We start from the raw sequence: 25705 nt of genomic DNA on the forward strand, positions 1-25705 counted from the left end.
CCCACATAAAATTAATCTGTCAGAAAGTCCCCCAAGGGTTTTCCCATTCTGACAGCATCTGTAGGTCACATAGCAAAAATGATCTCATAGTCATTCTGGCAATTTCTCCACGGGTTTTACTGTGGAGGTGGAGATAATTTTGTGGAAACTACCCCTACATGCACAAGACACTCAATGGCCACTTTTTTTAGGTACCTGCTGAATGTATGTTTGTGGTCTTCTGCAGAAGCCCATCCACTTTAAGGTTCAATGTGTTGAGCGCTCAGAGATGCTCTTCTGCACGCCACCGTTGTAATGCGTGGTTACTTGAGTTACCACTGCCTTCTTGTCAGCTTGAAAGTCTGGCCATTCCTCTCTGACCGCTCCTTAACATGATGTTTTTGCCCGCAGAACTGCCACCCACTGAGTATTATTTGTCTCTCACATCTACAGTGTAGAACACTGTTGTGCATGGAAATCCCAAGAGATTAGCCGTTTTTTGGAATACTCAAACTACCACATTTTACACCATGGTCAAAGTCCCATTTCTTCCCCATTCTGATATTTGACCTGAACAACATCTGAACCTCTTGATCTAACATGTTTTCACATAGTGAATTGCTACCAAATGATTCACTAATTACACATTTGCATTAACGTATACCTAATAAAGTGGCCACTAAATGTACAACGTGTCTAATAAAATGCTGGCCCAATATGATGCCTGAAACTGAAAACTGGTGCCTTTTATTTCAGGTCGTGATGATGCAAGTCAATATATTTAATTGTTCTCCTGCCTGACCATGCCTTGGTCCTGGGAAGAGCTGTTCAGCAGTCTGCATTACTCTTAAACACCAAACACCTAGAGCTTTATGCATTGTTTATAGAAAGCTAACCACAATGTTAACCGCATCTTCCTGAAGTAAGATAGCAGAAGCATAAATTTACCTCAGCATTCCAGAATATCTTCAAATTTGCTTTTGCTGCCAGCAACTAACAAGGATGACACTTTGAGATGTCTGGTTTCATTCAAGGTCGTCTCTACCTTGGTCAAATGTTGTTTGTTCAAACAAAATGTGTGGCTTTGCTGAAATTCATGAAATCCGTGATGAGCTTACTTTCTGACACTGCACTGAGCAGGATCGTGGGCATGCGCCCCAAAGTGGGGTTCTACTGGAGCGAGCGATTGGGAGAAACTCAGCAGCCTGGAATGTAGCACCAACTGCCCCTCGGGTCTTCTGATTGGCTCTTCAGTTCCATTTCTCCCCTTAGTTTGCACACAATGTTCTGATAATATGCAAACTTGTCTTTGCATCCATGTCCTCATCAAAATCAATTCAGGCTCACAGTTTCTTGAATATCCAGTTGATTAAAATGCATGCCAGTGTTGTAGGGTTTCACAGCTCCGTGCTGTGGTCTGGCTAGAATGCATTCTCTTTTGCCTATAATATCTCAGACAATCACCTACATTGGGCTCTCTTGCCCTGTTCTGACAATCAGGCTACCACTAGAAAGACACAGGGAGCCTTCCTGGTACCAGTGGCCACTCCTTCTCTTCTGCCGACAAAACCCTTAAAAAAAACCAAGTGGCCATTAACTGTGAGATCGTGGTGTGTGCCATAATCTGTGAGCAGTTTCGAACCTTCTCTACCACGATCTGCTGTGTTTCAGCGGACAGCATTCTGACTGGTTTCATCACCACTTGCTCCGATGCACAGGATCCCAAGAGGCTGCAGAGGGTGGTAGCTCAGCCAGCTCCATCACCAGCGCAAGGTCCCCCCACCATTGAAAACATCTTCAAAACGCAGTAGCATCCATCATTAAGAACCCTCAGCATCAGAACATGTCCTCTTCTTATTGTTAACATCCAGAAGCAGGCACAGGAACAGGGAGACCTACACTCAAAGTATCAGAACCAGTTTCCACCCCTCAGGTATTAGATTTCTGACTGGTCCACGAAGACTACCGCACCATTCTCTTTTGAATTATTTATTTCTTTTTTCTTCGTAACATATAGTAATTTTTTTCTGTGTAATGCACTGCGCTGCTGTCACAAATAACAAAATTCACATGGTCTCAGTGATAATAAACCTGGTCCAATTCTAAAGTCTTTTTTTCTACTGAATATGGCATAATGAGGTGTGGTTTTATTTTGAGGCAATATTGCAATATAACCAATATTAATTTGTAAATCTCTAATAAAACACTCCTGATTTATTATTCCCAACTTTTATTTTAATTGAAGCCAGTTGGGAAAGATGCACATTGGACAGCTCTAGTTTACAAGGCATGGTCGGCATCATCAGCTGAAAGTGAGGACTACCCCAGCTACTGACCAGAGCCAGCAGTGGCCATGGTAGCTCAAGTGAAGCCAACGGGCAAGGGGGTTTTGAACAGTCTGTTGGTGTTACAGCACAGAAACATGCCCTCTAACCCACCATGTCTATGCCAACGACTGTACTTACCTATCTTATTGGAAAAAATAAGTCCGTGGACCTTTTATGCCTCGATGATTCGAGTACATGTCTGGTTCCTGTTGTGGGAGTGCCTACCCCAGAAGAAAAACACCCAGAACTTTCCTTCCCCATTCCCCAGTCTCACCAGTGATGTGTCAATAGTGCTTAGCAGCGATTTGTGATGGCTTGATGAGACTTGACAAGATTCTCTCTCCCGGAGAGCCCTGAGCGCTGAACACAGTAGTGTTTAAGTGGCATCTGCAGGCACAGTGCCAGTCTGATTATCTGGCCCTTGGGCAGGTTATGGTCCAGCCTGCAACAAGTTAAAATAGCCAGGGAGTCAAAGGTTCCCAGCCGTTCTTTGTTTCCCATTGAAAGACACAGTAATAATTTAAACCCTAAGAATGACAAATATACAAAGGAGGCAGGTGTTTGATGTGCCTGAATTACAGTAATGTAATAAATGTCTACTCATCACCTCTTCATTACTATGTTCGATGACTGACAAATCATAGCCCTAATGTGAGCAGAAACAGTTGGTGGTATAAACACTGCACACTATACGTCTGACATTCTTTGCATTAATCTCGGTGAGGTATCCAAGCAGTATTTGCAAGTGCACGTCTTTTGATTTACACCACAGAATTTGCTTGTGGTGCATACCAGTTCTTTCTCTGGTGTTGAAAAACACTCCCATTCTCATTGATCTAATATCTGTCACCAAAGTTACTTCCCACTAAACAACAATCGCAACGTCACTAAGACATGATACCGGAAACTTATGTAGAACAGAAACATAGAAGTCGACAATATGCCCACGTTTGACCTTTGCTATGACTGGGTTAATCTCAATTCAAGTTCTGCATCAGGCTTTGGTGGTCCCACATTACTGAAAGGCAGGGAAACAAAACAGCCAGGACGTGCATGTGCTTTAGGGAACGTGGTGAGACTTGTGCTTAATCAGATGTTGGGTAAGGCCAGAATTTGGCTTCCGGAACAAGGTAGTGAGCTTTGCGGTGCCGTGAAATGTTTTTTAAAAAACCCAAGTAAAAGCAATTTCCATTGTTCTATATTTTTCATCCTTTTCCTGAAGGCACAGGCTCTTTTTGCATCGCAGTTCCATTGGTGGCAACCACCCTTTGACATCTTGCCCAAGTTACTAGTCACAGGAGAGAGTGTTACCACTAAACATGGTCACTGTGAATGGTAACAGCAAGTTTTCATCGGCTACGCCAACAACTAAACGTCTGCATCGGGGGTCACCAGCTCCCACTTCAGGTGTTTAGCATTTTTCACAAGGCATTCCTGGGGCACAGCCACGTACTCGGCTGACGGGACTTCAATGAGGGTGGAATGCTTCAGCGATTTCCACGGCAGTACTGCAGGTTTATACGGATTAGCCTGCATCTCCGTACTTTAAAGGTTAACTCCGGGAGCATTTCCAGGGAGCCTGAGCACATTTAGTGGAAGGAAAAGCCCTGAACAGAAGGCGGAAAAGAATACTGACTCCTTGAATTTATTTTCCTCAAGTTCAAACAAACTGGAATGGAGGGATTAAGGCTCTTTGAAGTCCGTCAGTTTACAGAGTGGAATTGAATTGGGGCTGCACTTTAATTGAATGTGAATGTTGCCAAGCTCTGGGTAATAGACAATCAACATGGTTTTAATTCAGCACCATTCTCCCCTCTGTACATGATCTGCATACAAATTCCTTCTGACTGGCCTTTCAGACATCAATCAGCATTTAGTAACATTGCAAATACCAACATAATTTTCACATTGTTAAAACTGTAAAAAGATATTTAGGAAACTTTACTTTGCAGTTATATGAAAAATTAACTTCTCTCTACTTTCACCATGATCAGTAGACCTCAAAAGAGAAAAAAACCAATTTTATTAAAAGCCATTTCATGTTCAGAAGATTGCAAATTCATTGGATTAAATGTGTACAAAACGGGCTTTAGGTAATCTTTTAAGTATTTAAATCGACAGTCCTGGAAATAATAATAAATAGTGGCCACTTTAAGAAGTTGACAAGCCATGAATGCAAGACAGCCCTGTTGTTAAGAGGGCCTCACAGATCAGGGGGACCGTCCTTGTCATCTGCCCCAGTCTTAGAATCAGGTCATCCATACATCAACAGACATATTCAGTCTAGTCTTCAGATCACACTGCCAGTGGTGTGAGTCAAAGCAAGTTCTGAGCGATAACTGAAGTTCTGAGAGATAACTGAAGTTCTGAATTCCAGGGTGAGGTAGGGAGGAAAGAGTCAAGCAAGCTACAAGAGGCAGTGAGAAACTATGGTAGAGATTAGCAGCTACACAATATTATAGAAAAAATATAGTTAAGGAATTGGATTTTTTTTTTACTTTCCTATTTATACATGGGATATGGACAAAGCAGGAGACTGAGGGACTTGTAGAATCACCGCTGTTGTGTTCCCATATGACTCCCGGAAGTGGAAACATGATTAAGAAATCAAGCTGATAAAGGGTGAGAAAGCTACATTCTTAAGTAATGACAGAGAAATGGCATAACTATCGTGATGGTATTGGGTTTGCTGACTGCAAAGTTCTGACCTCAAACGAAGATCTTACTAAAGGTTACACTGTAGCTATATACTCTTCAAAGACTAGTTCCTTTCCCTGTTTATCCTCCATGGAGAGTTTAGCTGCTAATACCCATGGATCTGAGCTGTGGGATCCCCCCCCCCCCCACCGCCAAAGTCGAGATACTTCCACCTAACACTGTAGATTAAACAGCTGACTTATCATTAATGACACACGTTTAAATCCAGACAAAATTCTTAAAACATACCTAAAATTCATAGAAGATGTCTATTGTATAAGATTTCCAAATTACAAATGATTTCCAAAACACAGGTACAATTCCTATAAGCTAAAAGACATACCAATGAGTTCCAAATGAACAAATCATCCACTGTGGAAATTGAAGGCAGAGGAATGGATTCTAGTCACCCCATCTTTCTGTGAATCTTCGTGCTGTTCTTTATCGTTCCTAACAAGTCTGACTGCTCTCTGTATTTATACCATTTTTTGCCACTTGGTTGACTTCACACACTTGATTTTTTTTTCAAGATATCTTTTTACACAAATGGTATAAAAGCTTCTGGAGATAGTGTTCCTAGATTCTCACAATTAATGCTGTGAAGTTGACTCTTTGAACACACAAACCTTCCAACTATTAACAGATCAGCTATTTGATGTGCTAAAAGATAGTATCTATCTGGTCTGCAAGCTTCCGTGAACTATATGGCTTAGCCAATGTTGTCTGATTTGAAACAGGTCAATTAGCCTAACTCCACTGCCTTACACAGCAACTCATGAGCAGTCAGACCAGGGTGCTGTAGGCCTGCATCTTGTATTCCATAAAGAATGCTGTTTGCTTGTAAAGCTGTTCATTCAATTTCAGGCTGATTACTGTTTGCTATTTACATTAAGAACTGTAGACTGGTTCCTGTTTATGCCAGGAAGCTGAACAAATAATATTAGCTGTCAGCTTAACTTATTCAAAAACAGCTCTTTGATCTCTAAAAGTTTCAGCTGCTGTGTTAGAAAGACAAGCTTGGCAATGAAGAAACAGCCCTGCCCCAGGACAGTGAATATCTATCACATTACTTAATGATTTTGTCATGATATTTATCGAAGGTAATAACAAAACTGAGACCTCACCAGAGCCTGAGGTTAAGATTAATGTAGTGGAGATTGAAATAGAAAAAAATGTTACCTAGTAACACCAGAGACTACTAACTCTCTAGAAGTGAACAGCTTGCTCAAGGAAACTTGATACAAGATAGCAGAGACACTAGTGGAATGTACTACCTGAGGGTTCTGTCATAATGCACAGAAGGCAAGATGTCAAAAACAGAAGGAAGCAACAACAAACGAGAAGATCAAACAGGTGATGGAGCACAGAATTCATAAGTGATCCATGGACTTCGTGCATCCTTTGACACACTATTATTATCATCATAATTTGGCATTCATAATCTACTACAAAAAGAGCACAAATATCATGCTAATCTTACAGCAGATATACATGTCCAGAAGCATCTCTTAGCTACAAAAACTGAACAATATTAATATTCATCACTTGATATCCAATCTTCTGCACCTCCACTATTTCATATACAGTAGATGGGAGGTATTAAAACCCGATGCTTTTCTGTAATTGTCATTGTATTTTCTTTTCCTTGGTTTGCTCACAATTCCAAAGAAAGTGAATGCTTGGCAATCTCTAACTACAGACAACATGCTAAATCATCAGGTTTAGTGTTAAGGTAAAGAGACAAACACTGATAGCCAGCCCCGTGAGTTAGTGTAGATGAGGTCTCTGCCTTACCTTGCCCAGCACAGTGAGGCAGGGTTTGGGATCCAGTTCCGGTTGTTCCAACTTCACCACTCCCACCCATCCATACTCGTACAGGTCCTCCTCATCATTGTTGTTGCATAGTCCCAATGGGTGCATCTGGGGAGGAACAACAATAGCAGGTTAATAGGTGCAAGGCTGTATTATATTATATGATCATTATGAGCTGATTCAACACGTTTCCTCAATTCCTTATCAGAGCAGGTCTCTTATCCATTTTGTACATGGACATCTATTTCATTTAACACCAAACAGCAAGAGAAGCACGTGGTTATTATTCCTAGGATGTATTACACTGAAATGACTGAATACATTGTTAGTCAGTGTACTGTACTGCAGCTCGGCACAGAGGGGACAGTAGGCACATCTTTGTCCTGGGCGGCGACTGCTGTCCTTTCCCATTATATGACAACAGTCCTGCAAAGGCCAGCTATCCACAGCGGAGAGGACAATGCCCATAAGGACTGTCTCTTCATCCTGGACGTCAGCTGTCCTAATTTCTCTCAAAGGTCATCGAGAGATCAGTCATGCACTGTAAAAATATAAGCTTCTATGTTGGTGCTTGGGGGTGGGAACTCTCAGAAGGGAGAATAGAACAGGTAAATAAAACCACTACAAATGCCTATTGTGTTAGATGCTTCCTTTGATGAATCATTTGGTTCAGACAGTATGAAATTTTAGCTTGTACTGGGCTTGAAGCAACCATCTCCCTCAGCGTAGCTCCTTGAACTGTCAAGCTCAAATTTCAAACATATGATGGATAGGTCAGTGGGTGGTTATGTAATTATTATTCATGTTGACTTTTTCTAATTCCACCCCCTCCATCTCAACAACACGTACTTATTCATAAACACATATCAGAGTATACGTCATTCCTCTCAACCCCACCTCCCCATTCACTCCTCTCTCCCAAGGCTGCCTGTGGTTACGTTCTTGGTGCAAGGGCTCCTCAGATCAGTGGATATAAAAGTTCCTGCATTGTTAACACGAAGAACATAGGAATTCACTTCAGTGTCCCAGCTAGTTAGCAGCAGCCCAGCAGATTACTGATTACAGATCACAAGTCACGTTTCTGCTTGCAGATACTGCTGGAAAAATATCCACTGCCTCATTTCCTACCTTACAGCAATGAACACAACTTTCAAAACCAAAGCCCTCAGGCAGTAAAGCATGTTATGAATGTTGCTATATAAATGCATTTTTCTCTTTCTTTTATGCAGTCCTGTGCAAATGTCTACGGCTCATACATTTAGCTAAGGTGCTAAGACTTGCACAGTACTGTAGTAATTTTATGTATTGCACTGTACTATTGCCGCAAAAAAAATCAAATTTCAGGACGTATATGAGTGATGATAAACCTGATTCTGATATGGGTCAGTATTGATGACTTAGAGTGGGAAGACAGCAGGGAGAGAGGAACCCAGTTGGGAAAAGGGGAAGGGAGTGGAGAGGGAGGGAAGCACCAGAGAGACGTTCCGTAATGATCAATAACACATTCATTTGGGATCAAAATGACCTTGCCTAGTTCCTCAGGGCTTGGTGTGTCTGAGCCCGCACCATCCCCAAATCCTGGCACTCCTTCTCTGCCACCTCTCCCACACCCCTCACACGGCACTCCACCCTTGCCATTCCCAACATCCTTTGCTCCTGCCAGATTTGCAAACTTGCTCTCCGTTCCATGTTAACAAATACAGTACCGTGCAAATACCCAGCTATATATATGTAACTAGCACTTTTGCACAGTACTGTATGTTGACACTGGATACTGCAAATTTAATAATATGTACTACTGGGAGAAGTAAATTCCCATTGGAACTCAATGAGTAGACCTTGACGACTTCATCAACCACATTAGCACTGATATACATCAAGGGAAAACTTCACATTAAACATGTCACTCTATACTCAAAATTCCATGTTCAGACTGAGCAAGCCCTTTAACTCGTTCTTTCTTCACTGTGTTTCGCAAGATGAGTGGAGAAGATCTCTTCCATGTTCGTTATTAGAATCAGAGAGACATACAGCATGTAATCAGCACCACACTAACCATCAACTATCTATTTATTATTAGTTCTCATCACTTTCTCATCAAGTTCCACTGGACTCTTTCACCCACCATGGCAATGGGGGTAATTTACAGTGGGAAACAGCCTAAACCATCATGTCTTTGGGATATGCGATTATACTGGAGTGCACGAAGGAAGGAACCCAGGCAGTTCACAGGGAATACATGCAAATGCCACACAGACGGTACCCAAGACCATGGGCACTGTGCGGCACCATGCCACTATGCCCCTGTATTTTAACGATTGCCTATCATTCTTTTAAACTTGTTGCTAACAGATCTGCATTACAATGCATGACAGGATGAATGGCTTTCTGATAGTTATTAAATTTGGTTTAGAAAGTCAAACAAGGGGGAAGCTGTCTATCTGACCGCAGAATATACAATACTTCCGCCACCTCTATGATCAACCTCACTTATTAAACTTGTCCAAAATGGCTTCCCTCAGGAACATTTAGACAATGATTCAGATTTGCTTTGGTTGGGCAAGAGACTTGAATATTTTTCATGGGCTGCTGCAATGCTGTTTTCCTCATGAATGCCCAGTATTAAAATATCCATGGCATTATTTTGGATACAAATGCTCTGGGCAATATTTCCATTAACACTAGTAAAACAGAATGTGTTTGGTTCGAGTTACCAATACACAAATAAACTGATGTCTCTACTCCATTGTAACATCAAGCTTCACCTGATGTGAAAGTAACATGGAGCTCTACAGAAATGCAACCCTGTTGGAACAATGACCTGCTGAGTACTTCCCTGCACACTTTTGTTTTTAAATTCTAAGCTTCAGTGTCTGCACTATTTTGCAGTTGAATAGGAAATAATCACTGTCTTTGGGTTTGTGTCCTCTTTACTTATATCTGCATCTTCTCCAACGATCGTCACCTTATGGTGTTGGAGAGGCCTGTGAGTTCCTGAGATCTTAGGAGCAATGGTGTCCAGAGTTTCGCCAACTTGCACTTAGCTCCTGGTAGGGTCACCCATGGCGGTAAAGGTTCCAGATAAAGAGCGCCCCAACCAAGACCTCAAAGGTGGAGCTGGCAGAAGATGACACATCACAATGGCAGTAAAAGCAAAGGAAGGCTGTAGCAATGAAGGTTCTCCAGCCATCTTGCACCATGTCACTAAACCCGGAATCCAATCTATCATGGACCCATCCATCTGCCTCCCCATGTTAAAGACACAGCCATGCAACGGGTATTCTCCAAGAAGGGAATCTACACTAACATCCTGGTTATGTGGCGTCTACATCCATCTGAGCACTCACTAACAGACAACCCTTTAGGAGAATACCATACTCTGCTCAAGTGATCGCACTACTAATTGCATGGTACGTGCAACTGATGCTCAGAATCTATTTTGTTGCTCTGTATTATTCAAGTGGATGCGGAGAGGATGTTTCATATGGTGTGAAGTCCAGAGGACACACCCTCAGAACTGAGGGATGAGAAGAGAAAGAATTTCTTCAGCCAGACAGTGGTGAATCCGTGGAATTTGTTGCTGCAGGTGGCTGTGGAGGCAAAGTCATTGGGGGTATTGGAGGCAGAAGTTGATAGATTCTTGATTGGTCAGGGCATGAAGGGATGTGGAGAAGGCAGGAGAATAGGGCTGAGAGGGAAAATGGATCAGACATGCTGAAATGGCAGAGAAGGCTTGATGGACCAAATGGCCTAATTCTGCTCCAGTGCCTTATGGTCTTATAATGTTTATTTGTTAGTTCGTCTACTTTCATTGAAAAAATAATTTGCATTTCTCAAGTAAATGCTCACCATATGAAGTATGTGCTCACGACAAACATACTGGAGAAATGAGATGCTGCATTATGCATTTGGAGAATTCCCTCAGTAAGAAGATCTGATGTAAAAACCAAATGCAAAGTAAACAGCAGAATGACATTACCAATTCCATGTAGCCCGCAATAAATATGTGGCTTCCGCCTTGACAATTAAATACAGAGATCAATCAATGCTTTGCTCAGCTTTTGTTAATGGGAGCATTTCTCCTGTTACATTTATAAACTAGGAGTACCCAAGGTTGTCATTAACCTCATTATGTCAACAACATTTTTGTTAATGCTTTTCAGGTTTAATTAAAAAATTAAGTCTGCCAAAACATATTTGGAAATAATCAATTTAAAAGAAACACAAGAAGCAACAGTTCTTATTTTTTTTATTTTAATTTTAAAAGTGTGGCCTCTTGTATATCACAGAATTTTTTAATTTTTGAAATGGAACAAGTGCTACACCTACCCCTACACCTCCTTCCTTACTACCACTCAGGGCCCCAAACAGTCCTTCCAGGTGAGTCTGTTGGGGGTCATATATAGTGTTCGGTGCTCCCGGTGTAGCCTCTTGTATATCGGTGAATTTTTTAAAAATTATACCCTGAAAAAGCAACAGTACAAACTTGACAAAGTGTGCTTTTCAAAGCAACACACACACAAAGTGCTGCAGGAATTCAGCAGGCTAGGCAGCATCTATGGAAAAAAGTACAGTCGATGTTTCTGGCTGAAATCCTTCGGTAGGACTGGAGAAAAAAGCTGAGGAGTAGATTTGAAAGTTGGGGGGAGGAGAGAGAGAGAAACGTCACGCGATAGGTGAAACTTGGAGGAGGAGGGATGTAGCAATGATTCCATAGATGCTGCCTGGACTGCTGATTTCCTCCAGCATTTTGTGAGTGGTGCTCGGATTTCCAGCACCTGCAGATTTTCTCTTGTTGGTGTTTTTCAAAGTTTTACTTGTAAATCCGAGCGAAATACCTACTTTTGTCCACTAAAGTCATATTGACTTTGACAAGTCCATTTATCTGAAGTGAGTGTCAGCGTATGGTGTTCAGTACTTGTTACTAATCTGACCTCCTGATATGGACTTTACAGCTATCATGATTCTTTCCCATAATAATGGTTCCGTGAATTCCGCAGCTGAAAAATTTCATAGTGTCTGCTGCTGAAAAAGTCTACTTCAGGAGGCCAGTCTGATAGTATATGTCATGGTGAACTGGACACTTTATTCAACATCCTGAGCTCCTAGATATAGAAACACCTCAGTTCAAAGGGAAACCCCTTTAACTAGAGATTAGGAGAATTCTCAGCTTGTGTTAGTATTCCAGTGCCTATGATTAAACATAGCTAGGACCAAAGATTTCCTTTGATCAAAGCCAATTAAATGATTTTACTACTTAGCATAAACTGAGTCATCCTCAACTGGAAAACAGACTAAGCAGGCCAACTTCACTTCAGATCTCATGAGGACATGTATTTATTACACAGACTAAAGTACTCAAACACACCCAGGATCATGTGCATGTAGCAACTACTTTCGAGAAGGTTGTACTTCTATAACATATTCTCCCAACCTCAAGCAGTTCCAAACCACTTTCAATACAATGGTTTTCTTTTAATTATAGTTAATTGCTCTTTTGGGAACCACAGCCGCCTTGCACAAACAGCAAGAGAGAATGTTTTCAATGGTGTTGACTGCAGGCATAATACCATTACCTCATCTGGTTAAAACCATTAAGTCCAACTTAGTTCGACCTCACGTCAAGAAAACAGCACCTTGTGAGGGTGCAGCACTTTGTTAGTCCTGCCTCAGAGCCTCAGATAACACAGTGGTCCACAGTCGGGTGTAATTACTCAAGTGGATAGAAGTACAACTTCTGTCAGTAGGACTAAATGTATTGTATGTCACCAGCAGGACGTTGTACGCTGCCTCGGAAATTCAGCTCCACTATCAGAGATAAATCTCTAGGCAAACCCAGTTATCAGTCGCGCGAGTGCTATCAACCTCTGCTCTCCACTTTACACAAATGAGCCATTCTGTGGTGGAACCCTGAAAGATTATTTGATGTAGAGCTGTATGTATATAGAACATACAGCTATCACCCTTCAAGCAGTGCCTTAAATGGACAACATATACCTGGAGCAAGTAGATGGGCTCGGGATCCGGAATTAGCCGGACACTGGAAGGGAGAAGGTAAAAAGCCAGATGTCATTGTCTTCTGTGGCTACATGGAAAGGAGTGCTGAGCAAGACTTGGTGGCAATGGAAGTGCAAACCAAACTATCTGGAATAAATATACTCCATGAGAATATTGAAAGACGGATACGGTGGATCTGCTTGTCCTTCCCATCCAGGACTCCAAACACTCCTGCAAGCTGAAACAGCAATTCACTTGCAGCGCTTCCATTTAGTGAAACGCTGTCGCCTTAGCAGTGGGAAATAGAAAATGAGTAAGCGCTTTCCATCCACAGTCAGTCCACAAGAGTGGTGATCCATTCTCAGAAGGTACGGGAGCCTTGGGTCCCACACCACCAGGTTTAGAAAGTTATTACCCTTTCACAATCAGGCTCCTTAACCAGTGATAATAACTTCACTCACCTCGCACTTTCAAGGACTCTACGACTCATATTCTCAGTATTATTTATTATTTTATTTGCACAATTTATCTTCTTTTACACATTGGTTGTTTGTCAGTCTTTACTTGTGATTAGGTTTTCATAAATTCCATTGAGTTTCTTTACTTCCCTGCAAATACCTGCAGAAACTGAATCTCAAGATAGCATATGGTGACATATACATACTTTGATAATTTGATTTGACCGTCCAATGCCCACTCTGATTTTAAACTACAATGTCCAATGAAGTGTGGGGAACAAAACCTCACTTTTTGATTAGATTTAGAGTTTTCCCTATTCAACACACAATGCAAGAAATTCAAATAATCGTTCTGGCTTTGCATCTTGCATGTACAGTTTACTTTCCCTTTTTTTCCCTGTAAGTTTATATTTTGTTCCTCTGCCCCTGTTCATCCCTTCCAGACATTGCCTTCTAAATATTCGCCACCCTCCTTAAGCCTCAGTCTCACCTCTTTTCTGACCTTTTCTTTTGCTCTTTTAGTCTCCCCTCCCCTTTAGTCTGCAACTTAAAGCCCTACTTTATCGTTCTTAAATCATTCCTCAGAAACTGCTTGGAAAGCTGAGCCTACCAGGCCTGAACACCTCCCTCTGCAACTGGATCCTAGACTTCCTGACTGGGAGACCTCAGTCAATTCGGATCGGGAGCAGCATCTCCAACACCATCACACTGAGCACGGGGGGGGGCTCCCCAGGGCTGTGTGCTCAGTCCACTGCTGTTCACTCTGCTGACCCACGACTGTGCTGCAACACACAGCTCAAACCACATCATCAAGTTCGCCGATGACACGACCGTGGTGGGTCTCATCAACAAGAACGACGAGTCAGCTTACAAAGACGAGGTGCAGCGGCTAACTGACTGGTGCAGAGCCAACAACCTGTCTCTGAATGTGAGCAAAACAAAAAAGATGGTTGTTGACTTCAGGAGATCATGGAGCGACCGCTCCCCCCTGAACATCGACGGCTCCTCGGTAGAAATCGTTAAGAGCACCAAATTTCTTGGTGTTCACCTGGCGGAGAATCTCACCTGGTCCCTCAACACCAGCTCCATAGCAAAGAAAGCCCAGCAGCGTCTCTACTTTCTGCAAAGGCTGAGGAAAGTCCCTCTCCCACATCCCCATCCTCATCACATTCTACAGACGTATTGAGAGCATCCTGAGCAGTTGCATCACTGCCTGGTTCGGAAATTGCACCATCTCAGATCGCAAGACCCTGCAGCGGATAGTGAGATCAGCTGAGAAGATCATCAGGGTCTCTCTTCCTGCCATTACAGACATTTACACTACACGCTGCATCTGCAAAGCAAACAGCATTATGAAGGACCCCACGCACCCCTCATACAAACTTTTCGCCCTCCTGCCATCTGGGAAAAGGCACCGACGCATTCGGGCTCTCATGACCAGACTCCTCAATACCCAGAGTCTGGACTGACATCAACTTACTGCCCTCTACTGTGCCTATTGTCTTGTTTATTATTTATTGTAATGCCTGCACTGTTTTGTGCACTTTATGCAGTCCTGGGTAGGTCTGTAGTCCAGTGTAGTTTTTTTTCTGTGTTGTTTTTACGTAGTTTAGTGTAGTTTTTGTATTGTTTCATGTAACACCATGGTCCTGAAAAACGTTGTCTCATTTTTACTGTGTAGTGTACCAGCAGTTATGGTCGAAATGACAATAAAAAGTGACTTGACTACCAATTCCTGATTCTGGTGAATAGTCTTTGACTTAAAATATCTGTTTCAGACTAATATCAGCAGAGTTAACATATACTGGAGATCTGAATCCAACATTTTTATTTATTCACAGTAGTTGGCATCCTGACCAAAGCCAATTTGGATACCAACCACATCACTGAGCGTCTGGAGTTACATATGGTATTGCAAGTTGTAGGTTTCCCTTCTTACAGGACATTACTGAACCAAACTGTTTTTCACAGAGCAATCCTATTACTTTGCAGTTACTACTGGTGATTTGAGCTTTGTATTCAAAGCTAATGTAATTCAGCTGAATTAAAATTGGCCAACAGCCATGAAGGATCTGAACTGACCATCTCGGTTTGATGCAACCGGCTTGGATAAGCTGTAACACTCTGCTTCGTAGTCAGACAGATACTGGATGTAGGTCTATTGACTGAATATCTAGTCAGAATTAAATTGAAGCCAATGAGATCTTGTTGAGTGCAAACTAGTTGATGGATTCGCAACGATGTAACAATGACTACAATTCAAAAGCACTTAATTAGCTGTGATACTGGATTAACTTAGATCATGAAATATAGGAACAGAAGTAGGCCATTCGGCCCATTGAGTCTGCTCTGGGATAAAAGTTAAAGAAGAAAGATTTGTTTTATTTGTCACATTCACATTAAAACATACAGTGAAATATGCCAAGTCAAATCAGCAAAAGTTGCACTGGGGGCAGCCTGCAAGTGTCGTCATCAAGTGTCCCTTCAAGATAAAGCCCTTTGTAAGTAAGATGTTGGAAAATCTAGAACAAGGGACCAGAATGTAAGAATTAAGGGTTGGTGATTTAGTATGAAATTAAAAGATATGCTTCAACTCAGGGGCTGTGGCTTTGAAATCCTCTACCATGGGGGGGGGGGGGAAGGGGGTGTAGATTCTAGAACAATGTAGGTCTGTTGCTTGAATATTCAATTCCACAATTTAGCAACTATCCCAGCAAGAGACATTACTGGATACTATGCACTGATTTAACCTAATAATAGACTAATGTTGAATGAGACCTCCTGTGGTTTTCAGTGCTATTATAGTATTAGCTGAGGAAGACTCAAGGGAGGAGATAAAGCAGGTCATCTAGAAACAAGGAGAGGTTACCAGGGAAATAGAATACAATTTAACTGGAGGCTGCACCTGCTCCATACCACAGCATATGGGACAGATTTCGCCCCGTTTATGAAAAGGTAAACCAATAGTGTTGGATTTAAAGTTAGCTCTGAACACGAGAATACTGTGGTTAAACCCATCAATTATTCAGTCGGAGGCACTTATAACCATTAATGACAGAAATGAATCTCAAACCGGAACTTAAAGTGACGGTGATGGTTCTTTCTCATGCGGTGACAAGAGGTTGGCTGGCAAATACAGAATGCCAGCAGTCAGTATGCTGCCAGCCAACACCAGGGTATCCTCATCAGCAGGACCCCTAGGAGAAGAGCAGAACACTAGCGGAAATGATAACCAGAAAACAGGCTCCCCACGCTTTGCAACTTAATATCCAAACTATTTCACCTGTAAAATGGATGGGGATTAAATGACGCCAGAGTAAGCTCATGTTATCTCAGAGCCTAAGAAATACATGCATGTGTTGGCCATCTGGTCCTTCAAAAGTGCTTCGCCATTGAAGGCTAATTGTATAACTCCTTCAGTGTCTCTAGTCTGCTCAAATCTATCACATAGTGTTGATCAAGTCCACTGAAGCTTTTATAAGCAGCAAAGTTGGGCAGCTGGACGAGTCAACATCTTACAGCTCCAGAGAGCCACGTTCCGTCCTTGGGTACCGCCAGTAGAGAGTTTGCGTGTTCTCTCTGTGGCAGTGTGGGTATCCTCCTCTGTCTAACGGCCATACCGTAATTTTCCAGTGTGAGTTGCCCCTACCGTGAAAAGTGAATGGTGGGTCGGGTTGATTGAAATGTGAGAAGAAAAGGGGATTAATGTGGGATTGGGTGCAACTGGGAGGCTGGTAGTCAGTGTGGACTGGACTTTGTGGACTGAACGGGCTGATTTTGTACTGCATTGCTCTGTACCTCCAAGGCTCTTGTTTGAGCGCATTCAACGATGTAGTATCCGTAGTCCTCCAAAGCAGTGAGTTCGAAAGAATCAGAAGCTAAATAAAGAACTTTCTTCACATCTCATTCCCAAATTACTGATCACTTATTCCGCAATTCCCAGCCACGGAAATCTCACCTGTTGAGCCCCCTAAAAAAATTTCAAAGGCAAAATACTGATGAGGCTGCAAGCCTAACTAAAAGAGAAAATATGTGAATTACTCAGCAGATGAGGCAGCATAGCAGAGGGAGAAACACTGCTGACAAGTCAAGGATGTTTCATTACAGACACGACTGACCTAAAATGTTCAGATCTGTTTCCTGCTCCTCAGAATCTGTCTGATTTGTCAGGTATTACCAACATTTTTTAGATTTCTCCCATAAACGTGTTTTAAGTTTCTGGTAGATCCCTCCTCATTCTTCTAAACTCTGGTTACAGTGGACCTACTCTACTTTCACCATCTTTACAGTATGATACTCTCAGATCAAAAATTACACCAGTAAACTTTCAATGCATACCCTCTGGCAATGTTACATTTCCATTGGTAAAGTGACTAAAATTGTACACATCATCCCAGGTGTGGTGTCCTCATGTCAAATCTAATCCTCTCTCCCCCTACCCTGTAATATCACACTTTTAGCTTGCTCCACTCATCAGTACGATCAGAGCTGTTTTGATCCTGGTCTCAGTTCCATTTTCCTGCCCATTCACTGTAACCATTAACCCTCTGCTTTCCAACTTGCTTGCTTGAGTTGAAAGGTAAATTTTAATTAACATTCCTATGGGTGCTCTGCTCTTCCTGCCTACTAATTTCCTGATAGCTTCCCTTTTCTAATCTAGGGTGCTTTTTAAAAATTCTTCTCACTCAGGTGGTTAACTTCTCAATTCTCCATGTCATATTACATCTGCCACTTTCCCTTGTCTATATCTTTTTGTACCTTTTTAGTTAATTTTTACAGTTTAGTTTGAATACATTACACTGGGAGCTCTTGTCACAATCAACGCGTAGGTGATCCAAGCAATGACTCCCTAGCGTGCCACTAGGTAGATTTCCAAACTAAAATGACCTATTTACCCCATGTCTTCTGTCTATTAATCAATCTCCCAAATCACGATTCCAATTCTACCTCGGCGTCTCGCAAATATATTTTATAAATCCAAATGCTTTTTATCATTAGTTAACCTCTCAACTAACATGAACTACAATCTTTACAAAAAAGCAGATTCATCAAACAAAAGTACACCTTTATATATTTACATTGACATTATAATTTAAGTGTTCTGTAACCACACCCTTAATAATAGTTTCTAATATTTTCTCTATTAATCATATCATGCTATCATTTCTAACTTATAACTTACCTATCATTTCTGTCTGTCTCTTGAAAATTACAACGTGTACTAAATACTAAACAATCGAACCCAATCCATTATCTTTTCTTGAAATCCTGGGAAGCATGCCATTGGATGCTGGGAATTGCTAGCTTTAAATGCCCCAGCAATAGGCCATTTTCCAACATCTCTCCTGTTAATATCTTGTTACACTGCAACTCAGCTTCTGCACTATTTCTGGAATGTATTTTTGCATGTTCTACCATAAAGACATAAAAGACATGTTTAATGTTACTGCCAATTCCTTATTGTCCATTATAATTTAGCTAACTGCGAGGCAGAGACAGGATATGCTTATTTCTCTTAATTTCTTCCTTTCTAAGTAATGGTAAAAGCTTTTAAAATGTGCTTTTATGGCCCTTGTTGGTTTCTTTGCAGTTGAAAAACCTTTTATGTAATTGGTACATTCTGAATCAGATGAACTTTTTGCTGACATGCTAGTTTGTCACAAGAATCTACATGCCAGTGTGCTGTTGCTTTGCTCCAAAACTAACAAAGTAGATTTTAGGAACATCATACACCAAGCTTTGATCCTGCAGTATAATTGTCTACAAAAAATGATAGTGCCCCTTTAAAAGCTGCAATTATTCAGCTCTCTGGTGGATATAATTTTTAGGTACGGAGCGAATCATCAGCATTTAAAGGGGCAGTGACAGTAATCATGCCATTACTCCCCGCTGGAAACAACTCACAATTCCCAGTCCAATGTCCCAAGTATGCAACTAGGACAAAATAATGCCTAGTAATATTTATCTGTCCCACTTCTTCACAATAAATCGGTATACAGCATAACAAAACTGTCCACTCGGTCTTCAGTTCTCAATTGAAAAAACAAAGCAGAGAAATTCAAGGCCATGCAAAAGTGTGGAAATACATTCCAGTGAAAAAATTACAGCAGGCAAGTCCCTGTCCTAGAGTTGGCAATTAAAATGGTTACATTGTAAGGAGATACACACAAAATGCTGGAGGAAGGTCTCAGCCGGAAATTTCGACTTTTCCATAGATGCTGCCTGGCCTGCTGAGTTCCTCCAGCATTGTGTGTGTGTGTGTGTGTGTCTTGGATTTCCAGAACCTGACATTTTCTCTTGTTTGTGATTGGATTTATACAAACAATTGTAACTATAGTCTATCTAATGGCTTCATCAATCCTGATGAAAGACTTTGATCTAAAATATCACCTGTTTATTCTTCTCCATAGATTCTACCGGACCTGCTGAGTTCCTCCAGCATTTAGTGTGTGTTACTCTGCATTTCCAGCATGCACGGATTCTCTAGAGTTAGCTATAAATATGTGGGCATTCTTAAAGCTATATTGAAAATATCTTGTGTGCATGAACATCACATTCCAGGTGTAGTCTGTAAAACAGGATTAAAGGAGGAAATGTGTTTGACGTAAATGAGGCAGATAAAAGCAGTTAGTAATTCTGCTGACATGGAGACTATGAAGGAATTTGCAGTAAATGGATAAAATAGTTAGCCCTAGAGAGACTGAATGGCCACTCAACACGGTGTGAAAGATACAAACAATCTGCTGTGAGAACTTAGTGCATCAAGTAGCATCTATTAATTCATTTTGAAAGATTGCAAATTTTACCTCCTGCAGTCTCACAACACACATCAGTGACAATAAGGCCACAAGTGATAGGGGCGGAATCGAGTCTGTTCCTCCTTTCGATCACTGATGGAAGCAAACATGATTCCGATCTGGGCATAGGCAAGGGACCGTTAGCATTTTGGGCTGAAACCCTGCAACAGGACTGAAGATGGAGAGGGAAGGTGGCCAATACAGAGAGGAGAGAAGGAGTGGTATGATAGAAGTCTGCAGATTATTGGTAGACAGAGGGGAGTGGCATGAAGGAGTAGTGGATAGGGTAAAAGTGAATGGCTAAAGGGCGAGGGGGTCGGGTGCAAACTGGGACAAAATGAGAGGACCAGAGGCGGGTCAAGAGGACAGTAGGTGGGTGAGTAGTTGGAATACGAGGGAACACAAGAGGAGGGGGTTACCTGAAGCTGGGAAATTCACTGTTCCTATCACTGTGGAATCTTGGACATCCTGATTTGCCCACACTAAAGGAGCACAGTTCTGAGCTAGAAAATTGGAGGCAAATTTCTCTCCTAACTTCAGTGGAAGCGCAGTAATCCACTAATAATGGCAGAGTATCTCTTGTATTATTTTCCCACCGAATTTCCACAGCCATCTCCTCTACTACAGATATCAACGATAGATCAAACAATGATATTAAATGGATATCTATGGCAGTTCCATGGATAAAGTCAGCTATAAAATCTTGGGGCCTTTCAGAAATGAGTAGAGACAAAATTTCTTCATTGAGAAAGCGGTGAAGCTTAGGAATTCACAGACCTGGAGAACTTCGGAAATTCACTGAGTATATTCAAAATAGGTGGCTGATAGCATCGTGGCCTCACAGAGGTAGTGATCCAGGTCAGATTCTAACTTCTGCTACTGTCTATGTGGAGTTGTCCCTGTGACTACACGTGTTTTCCCCAGGCTACTCCACTTTCCTCGCATGGCCCAAAGAGGTAGTGTTGGCAGGTTAATTCTCCACTGTTATTCACCTCTAGTGTGGTCTGGTGGTAGGAGGGTCAAGGTAGGCGGGTGACAGGGAATAGGTAATAGGGCAATAAGTGTGCAGTCAAGGCTGATGGCATTGTTCTGACAGCCAGTAGAAACACAAAGGAACAAATGACTCCATCCCTGTTGTGAGAAATGTGAGACTATGGGAATCAAGGTTGATGAGCCTGGTTCAGGAAAATGAAACTGAGGTAGAAGACCTTCTGTTACAATGATGAAATGCAGAACAGGCTCAGACAGCTGGATAGTCCACTGTGGCTCCTAACGATACTAACTATTATTCAATATTCCAATTCTGGGAAAAAGATGCCCGCTGTCTACTCTGTCTTCGTCTTTCATAGTCTTATAAACTTCTATTTGATCTCCCCTCAGTCTCTGCCACTCCAGAGAAAATAACAAGTTTTCCCAGCCTCTCCTTGGAGGCCTTGCCCTCTAATCCTGGCAACAGATTATTTTTAACAATATTGAAATATTGAGAAAGAATAGCTTGTGACAATTTATTCAAATATTTTCATTATTTCATTTTAAAACCGTGCATGGTTATTTTGAATTTATTATTTCAATGTACCTTTTGTAATTGTAGCTTTTCAGTTTCTTCATTTTTATTGAGTTCTTTCGCTGGTTCCAATTTATCATAATTAAAGCAAATTAATTCACCGTGATAAAAGTGATTAAGTGTGCTTAAAAGGAAAAAAATCAATTTGAGGCAATATTTTAGCCCTTTATCTAATATACAATATGTACATTTCAGAGATCACTCAATAAATTACTTTGTTAATGAAATAGGCCATTCAAGGCTGATTGAGATAATGTCAGGAAAATTTGAGATGCTAAACTTCTTCAATATAAAGTGCATAATTAAAGCTGATCATTGGAGTTTAGAAGGCAAGCATCTGAAATTGTCCATTCGGATTACGTAACCACAGATCATTCCTGACCAAGGTCATGACAGGTTAAATACAATTCCAGCCTTACAACGAAAATATCATAGCAATGCTTCAGAACCAAAGGACAAAGGCCTCCAACATCATGATTACAGAGAACAATAGGGATCAGAATTCATGCCTTTGATTCTGCCAGGCCATTCCATTTCCAGAGCATTTTTGTGGCTGGTTACAATGCATGCAAAGGTTGAATAGTTTGTAGAAATTCACCATCTAGACCTACGGGTGTACACCGTCCACTGAGTAGTGCAGAATCTTGTGATTACTGCGTTCCGGTTGAAGGAATCGGGGTTATCTCTTGAGGAGATTGGTGGTGCAGTTAGCAACTCAGTTGCAAGAGGCTACAATATGGCACTTGGCGATACATGGCACCATTTAGTGTGCAGCTCACAAAACTACTAGCTATTCTGCTAAACGTACTTCTTCTAGACTGTGATAACTACAATCTGCAGCCTCTAGTTTTCCTCCGGGAGGTGTGTTTCTGAACCCTCTGACTGATCTGGCGTTTTTGCCATCACCTGAGGGATTAACAAACTGGACTTTCAAGAATGCAGGTACCATTGCTGGAGGCGATTTCAGCCAGACTAAAGTGCTGGGGCCTGACCCAAGAGTGAGAAATGAACTGACTTTTAGCCGATTTAAACGCCGGGCTAGATTACAAGATTAAGGTGCCAAAGCCAAGGGGGGAGGACAACCTCGGGGCTCCTCGACCGGCGTTGCTCACCTCAGCCCTGGAAGGACTCCGCAGCTGTGGCCTGCCCCTTCACTCGCCTCAACGCTGATCTGGCTTCGTGGCTGCGGGCTGACTTTTGGGGAGGGGAACTCTGCGGTTATTGTTTACTTTTTTACATGATGTGTTCTTGTTTTCACGCATTGAATGTATGTCCGTGCTTGCTGTGTGAGGGTTTTCATGGATTATACTGTATTTCTTTTTTTTGTGGCTGCCTGCAAGAAGATGAATCTCAAGGTTGTACCTGGTATAAATACTTAAATAACAGATTTACCTTGAACTTTGAACGATTAACTGGGACCAGCACATAAGTGCCATCACAATGCCTCTACAATCTTAAGAGGTTTGCACAGATTCATCGGAAACACTGATAAACTTCCACAGATGCACAGTGGAGAGTGCCCTGACTGGTTGTAGCATTGACCTGGTATGGAAACACCAAAACCCATGAACAGAAAAGCCTCAGCCGAGAACCCCACCATCCAGGCCACGCTCCCTTCTCATCGCTGCCATCAGGAAGGTGGTACAGGCATCTTCGGTTCCACACCTCCAGGTTCAGGGACAGTTATTACCCATCTGCCATCAGGAAGGTGGTACAGGCATCTTCGGTTCCACACCTCCAGGTTCAGGGACAGTTATTACCCATCAACCATCAGGCTCTTGAACCAATGTGGATAACGTCACTCACCTCAGCACTGAATTGATTCTACAACCTATGAACTCACTTTTAAAGACTCTAATCTCATAGTATTACTCATTTAGATCATTTTTATTATTTGCACAGTTCATCTTCTTTTGCACATGGGCTGTGTACAGCGTTTTATTGATTCAATTGTATTTCTCAGTTCTATTGTGAATGCCTGCAAGAAAATGAATCTCAAGGTAATATATGGTGACACATAGGTACTTTGATAATAAATTTACTTTGAGCTTTGAATGAATGACAGGAATTACAATGCATTTTTGAAGGATTTTATCTGCAGAGTATTGCACAATTTGTTTTGTTGTGGGGAATTAACTCGCTTTCCTCAAACTTCCATCTAAACTGTATCAATGCAGCCCCTCTATAACACTGGATTCTGTGCACATTTGCATTTCTTCGTCTCCTGCAACCACCACAGCCACCTTGCGCCTGGAAAATGCCCATTTTGGTTTTGTTGTTGCAATTGCTCCAGCCACAAAAACACACACCCAGGAGATACTGGTGGAGAGAACCAAGACGAATTCTTCAAGTTCTCACATTACTACGTGGCTAAAAGTAAGCAGGGTCCACTTAGCCGGGCCTCAAGAACAATTTGATCACAGTCCTATAGTGTTTGACGGCTCAGGGGGGGTGGGATCTCAATGAAACGAAAGGCCTAGATAGAGTGGATGAGGAAAGGACATTTCCTATAGTGAGGGAGTCTAGGACCAGAGTGAACAGCCTCAGAATAGAGGGACATCCCTTTAGAACACAGATGAGGAGGAATTTCTTTAGCCAGAGTAATGAAACTGTGGAATTCATTGCCACAGACTGCTGAGAGGGAAAGACACTGGGTATATTTAAAGCGGAGGTTGAGATGCTCTAGATTAGAAAGAGCATCAAAGCTTACCGGATGAAGGCAGGAGAATGGGGTTGAGAGGGATAATAAATTAGCCATGATCAAATGGCAGAGCAGACTTGATGGGCTGAATGGCCTAATTCTGTTCCTAAGTTTTATGGTCTGATCATCCTTTAGAACAACTGCATTGCTCACTAAAAACTCTACAACACCTTAGCAGAGCCCGAGAGCCACTGTGGCTCATTAGAGCTGCACACACAATTCAAAATTAACAACACATTCGCACTCAACGTTCGTATTTTTATGTGTGTGTGAAGGAACCCAGCAGAAAAATTCAGAGCTTGTGCAGCATTCTGGTTAAAAACGCATCGGATCCCAGCTTATTGCACTCAACCCCCACGGAACCTGAATCCATGAGGGAAAAAACTTGGACAAAGTAAGGAAACTTTGTCATCCCATGGAACAAATCGGATTAAATGCTCAGTTATTTAAAAAGGCAGATTAATGGATAAGCAGCCCCCCTGTCCTCAGTCTCCCGATCTGGTTTAAGGACACAAAAGTTACCGCATTTGAGCATAGGTCAGGAGGTTGTCCAGCCTCCTTTATCCTATTAACCCAATGACCAAACAATGCGTATAAACCAGTTTTGCTGTGTTTGGCGCCAACACAGCCCTATACCCTTGGGGCAGAGACTGACCCTTAAAAGGTCCCTCTGGTGACCCATAGCAGCCCTAAACCCCACCTCTGCTTTCAATGAAGGCTCCCAGCTTAGAACAAAAGGGGTCAGCTTTAACTGGACCCAAAGGGTCCTTAAAGGAAAACTGATGCAATGGTTTCTAATAGGTGCTTATCCCCCTCCTTTTGTGAAAGGGTTTCAGCATTAAAACCTTACAAAGAAATGCAGAATCCTCTCTTTAGAAACCAGGCCAGACCATTTCAGGAGTTAATCCACATGGGTTCTGAACAGATGCTTTTTTTTTACCTCAAGGCAAAGCATTCTTCCGTTAGGAGAGAGAAACATATTCCAAATTCGGGGGGGATTGGAATTCTGCCTAAGCATGGCATAAATAATCAAAATAAAACATTGCTGGAACATTACAGCAATGGGACATTTAGAAAGCAGAACAACTAACACAAAATAGCATTGTAAATGCAATTACAGTTTTATATTAATTGCAATTAATGCAATAAAAAGAAAAAATAATGGGGGGGGGGAGTGCAATAAAGTGTGTAGACATCCAGTTACCACGTTAACAATGTAAGCTTTTAATTTGCTGCAAAATGGATGTTTTCCTCTCTACGATGGCATTACAACTTGTGGTACTAATCCACTTTAAAAAGAGCAGCAACAGAGTTTTGATTAACATTGTCACAGATCCTTTCATCAAAAAGTGTTTCACAAACCAATTTTTCCC

General features: G+C 41.8%; 1 protein-coding gene across 2 annotated transcripts in view; it reads right to left on the reverse strand.

Moving 5' to 3' along the window:
• znrf3 (zinc and ring finger 3) overlaps positions 1–25705 on the reverse strand; it is a 242171-nt gene that overhangs the window by 102415 nt on the left and 114051 nt on the right. For both annotated transcript variants that reach the window (XM_073065444.1, XM_073065442.1), the window contains exon 2: positions 6798–6923. In XM_073065444.1, the coding sequence (XP_072921545.1) occupies positions 6798–6923 (126 nt within the window). The remainder of the gene's footprint in view (positions 1–6797; positions 6924–25705) is intronic.

The sequence above is a fragment of the Hemitrygon akajei genome, chromosome 14, assembly GCF_048418815.1.
Source record: "Hemitrygon akajei chromosome 14, sHemAka1.3, whole genome shotgun sequence".
Taxonomy (NCBI): domain Eukaryota; kingdom Metazoa; phylum Chordata; class Chondrichthyes; order Myliobatiformes; family Dasyatidae; genus Hemitrygon; species Hemitrygon akajei.